General features: G+C 44.1%; 1 protein-coding gene across 4 annotated transcripts in view; it reads right to left on the bottom strand.

Annotated features, from left to right (window-relative positions):
* Nucleotides 1-6,759, bottom strand: part of LOC102206288 (cyclic nucleotide-gated cation channel beta-1) — a 21,559-nt gene that overhangs the window by 12,962 nt on the left and 1,838 nt on the right. For 3 of the 4 annotated variants that reach the window (XM_005734726.1, XM_005734728.1, XM_005734729.1), the window contains exons 3-16: nt 6,723-6,741; nt 6,593-6,629; nt 6,400-6,505; nt 5,826-5,845; nt 5,646-5,754; nt 5,243-5,267; nt 5,034-5,121; nt 4,735-4,841; nt 4,573-4,660; nt 4,352-4,427; nt 4,244-4,268; nt 2,504-2,843; nt 2,107-2,256; nt 1,946-1,999 (exon numbers count right to left, since the gene is read on the bottom strand). In XM_005734726.1, the coding sequence (XP_005734783.1) occupies nt 1,946-1,999; nt 2,107-2,256; nt 2,504-2,843; nt 4,244-4,268; nt 4,352-4,427; nt 4,573-4,660; nt 4,735-4,841; nt 5,034-5,121; nt 5,243-5,267; nt 5,646-5,754; nt 5,826-5,845; nt 6,400-6,505; nt 6,593-6,629; nt 6,723-6,741 (1,244 nt within the window). The remainder of the gene's footprint in view (nt 1-1,945; nt 2,000-2,106; nt 2,257-2,503; nt 2,844-4,243; nt 4,269-4,351; nt 4,428-4,572; nt 4,661-4,734; nt 4,842-5,033; nt 5,122-5,242; nt 5,268-5,645; nt 5,755-5,825; nt 5,846-6,399; nt 6,506-6,592; nt 6,630-6,722; nt 6,742-6,759) is intronic. The other variant, XM_005734727.1, reaches the window with a different exon arrangement.

Below are 6,759 nucleotides of genomic sequence, written 5' to 3'. Positions count from 1 at the left end.
TGTTTTAAAAAGTAACTAAAGTAATTAAGTAATTAATTACTTTTGAAAATAAGTAATCAGTAAAGTAATGGGATTACTTTTGGGGGAAGTAATCAGTAATTAGTTACTGATTACTTTTTTCAAGTAACTTGGCCAACACTGGTCACAGCTGGTTGTGTTGGCAGATTCTTACAGTGCTGTTATTGTTAGCTGGACACATACTGCAAATGAGGATTTGGACCCTAATAGGCTGTAAACTGAGTGTGTGAACTGCTTATTGTGGAAGTCAATTTAATCGTAAAGTTTAGGAGAGGTTCTCCTCTGTTTTAATGTTATGAGATTACAGTAAAATCACATTTCATAGACTTCAATTATGACAGAGTTGGTTCCTGCTATTTATTTTTATATTTCAGCAGGTTCCAACGTGACACATAAACCAGGTTACAGTCATTTAAGCCGTCACGCTTTTTACTGGATATCAGAAATATTTGTTGTGGATGAAGAAACTTCAGCTTCTGTTTTCTCTCTTTGAGCACAAATTTACCGACTTTGTGACCACCTGTAGCAGAAAAGCTCACTCTGTACACGAGTTACTGTTTACACATGAAAAACGTTAGTTATGATAAATAGAAACTCTGTAAGCTTCAGCGTCACGTTTTTTAAATAGGCTGTGTTTACCTTTATTAGTCCCGACAGAAAAATGTCCACCAGCATCGACACGCGTTAATTCGGCTGCTGAGACGCATAAACTGCATCAGGTGGTTTTAGGAATATGAGAAAAACAACGAGGAAAAGGTTCTGTTCCGATATGTCCGTCCATCTTTAATCCAGGGACGCGGAGCAGCTGCAGCAGGTGCGCGGGGTTACCGGGGCAACAGCTGAGAGGAGGAAACGAGGCGGGCGCGCGGAGGTAAGAGGGTCCGCTGTTGCCAAGGGAAGCTGTGGTTGCTACGACACAGTGATGTGATGCAAAGATCACATAACGAGAACCCGCGGGATTTGGACCTGCTGATAACAAAATGACCGTGCTAGTGTCGTAACAGAGAGTGATTATTTCTTTCTTTATGTCTAATATCGATGCTCGTATTGATAAACAGACTTTAGTCAACAAGATTTACAAAGGAGTTGAGCTACATGTCACCGTGTCTGCGCTCTGTTCTGCGTTATTATAAACTGTTACTACTTCTATTGCCCATCTTGTACTGCTGCTCACTCCTGCCACTTACGTGCAATTACGTTGCCCCCCCCCCCCGACACATGCGCGCGCGCGCACACGCACACACACGCACACCTCAATACCCGTCACTTTCTATTTCTCTCTGTAAAGTTTAGTTTAGTGCTCAGAATGTCTTTATTTAAACATGTGTACATTTATATGTATAACAGTCTGTTATACTGTTTTCTACTGCTGAGAGATTTGTTGTTGAGCTTGTCAGACACAGACACAATGTTGACCCTGTGCTAACTTGCATATGACAAAGAAAGCTGAAACTGAAACTCCCTTAAAAACCACATTTTTAATATCATGAGCACTTTTTGTGCGGATAAATAAAAGGACATAAAATTCACTTTGCTAGAAACTGATGGTAGCACAGGCCTGCAGACGTCCACACATTAAACTGCCCAAAGGTATAGAAAGTAATAAAGTTTATGAAAATGCATGACGTTGCTGGAAGATGCGGTTACACACTATTCTATGTGTATTTATTAGTACAACATCCTTTATTTCCTATCAAATAACCTAATAAAGTCCTGACTGCAGCTTAAAGTAACCTGTATATTATATTGTTGCATTGCTACTTATTTTTCAACAAGCTGCTGGGTCAATCGGGGGAACAGCAGCAACAACATCAGCATTTATGCACATCTGCTATGCACAGCACAAGACTACTATGATATGCACGGTGACACAGACAAAGTCCTACAACGACGTTAACAACCAGGAAGCTCTTATTTGAATTCTTACTCTGGGGCTTTGCTGATCTCCACCTCGCTCTCCTCTTCTAGCGGCACCGGCAGCCTGGTCAGAGTGGACATGGAGCCTCACGTCAAATCGCAAACAGGCTCTGGCTGCCAAAGCTAACCTGAGCATATGTACAAACTTTTGCTCTGGGTACACCGTCTTACTCGGCTTCAGGCTCCTCCAGGAGCTCTTGACTCCCCAGCGAGAGCTTGATGGACTGTCCCTCACTGGCCATCTGTCTAACGGCCATCTCAGCTGTCTGCCTGGCAACCTCTTCAGCCATCCGGGCCATCTCCACCCTCTCCTGAAGCAGACTGAAGGAAAACAGGACAAAATGCTTGTGCTGTGAGCTAAATATCATTTGATGATAAAGAAAATCTCGTGTCTTACATTAAATCAGGTTCATTTCTCGCTGTTGGCTGTTTTCATTGTCTTAAGGTGTTAAATATGACAGCAGAGAATATCTTTAAAAAAGCATCCAGGTGCTACAATGATGGATGTAAACATTCAGTATCTGATAAGGGACGCAGCTGTTTCTCTTCATTTGTCCGCCCTCCTTACCGCTCCTCCATGGTAGCCAACGCCACCCCTTCGGCCTCCTTCTTGATGTTTTCAATAAACGGCGTCCAGCGGCCTGTCTGGGTCTCTGCATCTTCCAGAGATACTTTTGTGGCACTCTCTGACGGTTGTGGCTCTGGAGGGGCGGCGCTGCATTTCTGTGACTCCACTGAAAGCGACTGTGAGGGTTGTGTCACTTCCTGTTGCTGCTGGGGTGCAGGTGATGGTGGAACCAGGGATGCGGACGGAGCTTGAGCTTTGGGAGCATCTGCACATTTGTGCTGGCCCTCGTTGTCCGACTCCACGTCTTCCAGCACCATGTCTGGTTTGAGTTTGGCTGATGCTGTGAGAGGGCGATAAGCATGAGAACTGTTTGGTTGGTAAAACTGGGGGATTTAACCTTAACTAGTATAATCCTCTTATAATTCTATCGTCAGCTGCGATTTCATTGGTGGTAGGAAATGTTGTTGTTAGGATTCGAAGACCTCTCAGTTATCGGCGTTATTGATGAAAGCGCCACAAAATCAGTTCACACACTGATCCTTTATTATTCTCACTTCATGCTTCCATTACAGTGTTTACTACATTCATTAAATCACAACACACCCCCAGGCCACATTTCACAGTTCAAGGCTACACAGCAGATACATACGCAGATCAAACCAGCCTCACGCTGCAGCTCGTCTTACACTGACTCGTGCAGGCTCTGCTTGATGTTAAGTTTGAAATATACAGCAACATGACCAAGAACCAAACTGAGCTCAACTTTCTTTAAGCAAAAAAACACAAAATATTCTGAAGAAACAGGACTAAAATTAAATACGCAGGTCCTTTAGAGACACAATAATAACTGAACATAGCTGCCATTTAATCATCATATCAAGGATAAAAAGGTGTGTAACTCTATGGTAGGTACATCAGGATTGTTACAGTGTCTCTTGCTGCTGTTTTTTATAGTGAAATGGCAACACGAACATACGACGCACCCTGACGCAGGGAACGTTACAGTAATGTCACAGCCCGTTTTTGGAGCCGCAAATGTAATCTCCAAACCATGACTGGACATCACTGTTACAGTCATTTAAGAGAAAAAAGCATTGAAATGATTTTGGGTGCACAGCCTACAGTAATTCCAAGCAAACGGCGACTTCTAAAAGCTCCGGTATGAAACAGGAAATGTGAGTATTACAGGATAAAACACATTTTCTGTGTTATATTTCGTTTACATTCATATTAAACTGCACAGAGTACAGTAAGGTGAGTTTAAGATATTACTATGTTCATGTGTGTTCATTCACAGCTGCCTATAGTCCCTATTGTCTGCTGACAGTTCAATGAGCCTATTGGTCTATCTGTGCGGGTCAGAGCATCCCCCAGTCGTCTCCTCCTGCTGTTTAAGGGGCTCGCAGCACCTTCCCCCCTGAAACAGAAGGAGAAGAGGGACTGAGTTAGGCTCCGACCGTCCGACCAAAACACCTCTTCATTAACTATAAGGAAAAAACAAGAAGCTGCTTCAACAGAAAGCATGCATGCAAGAGTCTGCAAATGTCACACTGATGCAGAGGAGCTGTTCAAAATCAAAATAGAGTTTTTACTGGTGATGAGACGGGTTCACTCTGTTCTGTTCTTTTCTACAAACTCTACGCTCTTCTCTAGAATTAGAAAACACAGAATAGCAATCCAGCTGATTGAACTGTGAACTGTGGCGCTCAGGATCCAAAAGTACTGACAGGAAAAACTCACCTTTCTGAATGAGTTCAGGTACCGTCTGAAACAGGGGACACATAAATCAGTAGATGGCAGAAGAAAAATCAGGTGTCAGGGTTTTGTTGTTTGTTCCCCACAACTTACAGTAGCTTCATCCTTGGATGGAGAAACAGGCTGCGGCATCTTCAGACCCAGCCCTGACACAAACCAGTTCACCACACTGTGGAGCAGAAACCCAAGTGTCAGGAGTGTGCCGCACACTGTGCAAACACATCTACCACGAGCAACCCCCAAAATGCTGCTTTGCTAAAAAGGAGGCACTCTCAAGTCCCGCTTCATCCACGTGGATGTTATTCAAGACTTACCCAGAGGCCTTGCTTTCAGTATCCAGTGAGATTCCACTGAGCGATTCAGGCGGCGGAGACAGAACTGTGGAGCAGACAACATGAAGCACTTTACAAAAAATATATCCTCAAACAAAGTCACAGTTTCTGGCTGTTAAACTGGGATTTTCAGGCTTTCTTTACTTTTATCCAGAGAGGTGCAGGAGGACTTGGTTGACGGTTCCACGGGCACAGCACCAGGGGGCAGTATGACCGGCTGAGGAACTATCTGCTTTATCCAGGTCACCACACTGAAACAGAGCGTGCAAGGGGGCCTCCTGAACGTCTGCAGAATATTTAACTCGGTGATTTGTGTCATTAGTGTGTATTTAATATTAGGACGCCTGTAAGTGTTTGGGGTGCAATTCAGACAACGCGGTGCAGATTATTCCTCGCTACGGCTGCCATGTGTGCACGTGGAGCAGGAGGTGGTTTACACTCACTTGGGAGGAAAGTGAGGGGCCAAACTCTCTGTGTCCTCGTCGTCTGACACCATCTCCACCACAGGGATGTGGGGAAGTGGATCGAAATCTGAGTTTAAACCCCCCCACACACATTTCATTCATGCATTTTGTTATTAACTCACTGCATAATCATCAAGGGTGATTTTAGAAACATGCATGCAGTGTGTTTGCATGATTGTGGAACGTACCTGGCATCGTGGCTACGTCGTACACCTGGAACAGCAGACAGAAAGAGATTAAAAGAAGCTGTAACACAGAGACGATGGCAGGTGCAGGATGTCGGTGTTGTTTTGTTTATCAGTGTTGGTGCCCTGGTTTAGATAGCAGTGAAGGTGTTTAACAGGATACCCCCCAACTTCCTTTATACCCTTGATCCTTATACGCGATTAGTCTTTTAAGCCTGTGGGACAGCATCACGCTGCTTCACAGTGTGGCTGATTTAACTGTTCATTGAACTCTATTAAACACTCAGTAAGTTTAGTGTTGGTGTTGTTGTTTCCTAAAGACAAACATGCTGCACAGAGACGATGTGCTCATAGGACAAACTGACACTTTTTAAATGTTAAATATTCTCTGGCTTTGTTTTCTAACCTCCGTGTGCTCCTCGTCCTTCGAGTCCTTCTCAGTCTCTCTGTACTTGTCGTCAGGCTGAGGCAGCACTTTGGTCAGACCCTGAGTGACCCAGGTGATCACTCCAGACCTGACAGGGAGGCACGATTTCATTTGATTTCATGCGACTTCATTATAAACTCATGTTCAGTCATACTGTACCTGTCTCCATCTTCTCCGGACTGAATATATAGAAACAAAGAGAGAAGCATAGAAAATAAAATGAACCTTAAATAAAACAGCTCAGAAAAAGTGCATCTTTACACCAACAAAACAAATGCAATGATTGTGACACACTCGTGTGTGTTGGTTCATCAGTCACATGGTTGGCGAGGTGATCATGAGGAGGTGCTTCTGCTTTCTTTTGGTAATTTGAACTAATAACTGTACAAGCTGCACAAACTCAGCTTCACGTGAGGATTTCTTCATGAGAAGGAGCCACAGTGGTGAGTTTATGCGTGCTAGTGTCGCTGGAATAAAGCTGTTCATTAGCCTCATTTACAGCAGCTCCTTAGGACACGAGCCCCCGGCAAACTGTGTGAACATTTGGTGTTGGAAAAAAGGTGCTCTGTTAGAAACGCCTTGAATGATGATGTACCTTATAAAATACTATTAAACTGTGCTCAGGACATTTCCACATCGTAAGGGAGACGAGCAGCTTAGATTCTGTGTTTTATAGATCATCTCCTACGACTACGACTTCACAGAAACTCACTCCAGTCATCTGCAGACTTACCTTGGCTTCAGAGTTGGCTCTGCTGAGTCGGGGGCTGCCCGCAGGCTGTGGGAGCGCGCTGACGAACCCATTAGAAAACCAGCCCAATACTCCAGTCTGCGCTTGGCTGTAAAGGATGCGCACGCAGACAGGTAGAAGTCAGCAACTGTGCATGCCGCGAGACACAAAGATGCTGATGGACAAAAACATTTACCCTTCCTCTGAAACCTCGTCTGCATCTTTCACTGCAGCTGCAGGAGAAGTTAAAGACATTTGCTGTAGATCCATGTGCACGTATAAAGATAAAGGTGGAAATAGAATAAAAGGTTACAGATAATCCTCACCCGCTTTATTTTTGGTTGGCTGCAAGGAAAGAAAACA

This window comes from Pundamilia nyererei, unplaced genomic scaffold, assembly GCF_000239375.1.
Source record: "Pundamilia nyererei isolate P.nyererei 1_Seehausen unplaced genomic scaffold, PunNye1.0 scaffold00060, whole genome shotgun sequence".
NCBI lineage: Eukaryota > Metazoa > Chordata > Actinopteri > Cichliformes > Cichlidae > Pundamilia > Pundamilia nyererei.
The sequence above is the reverse complement of the archived record's forward strand: the minus strand, read 5'-3'. Positions and strand labels throughout refer to the sequence as shown.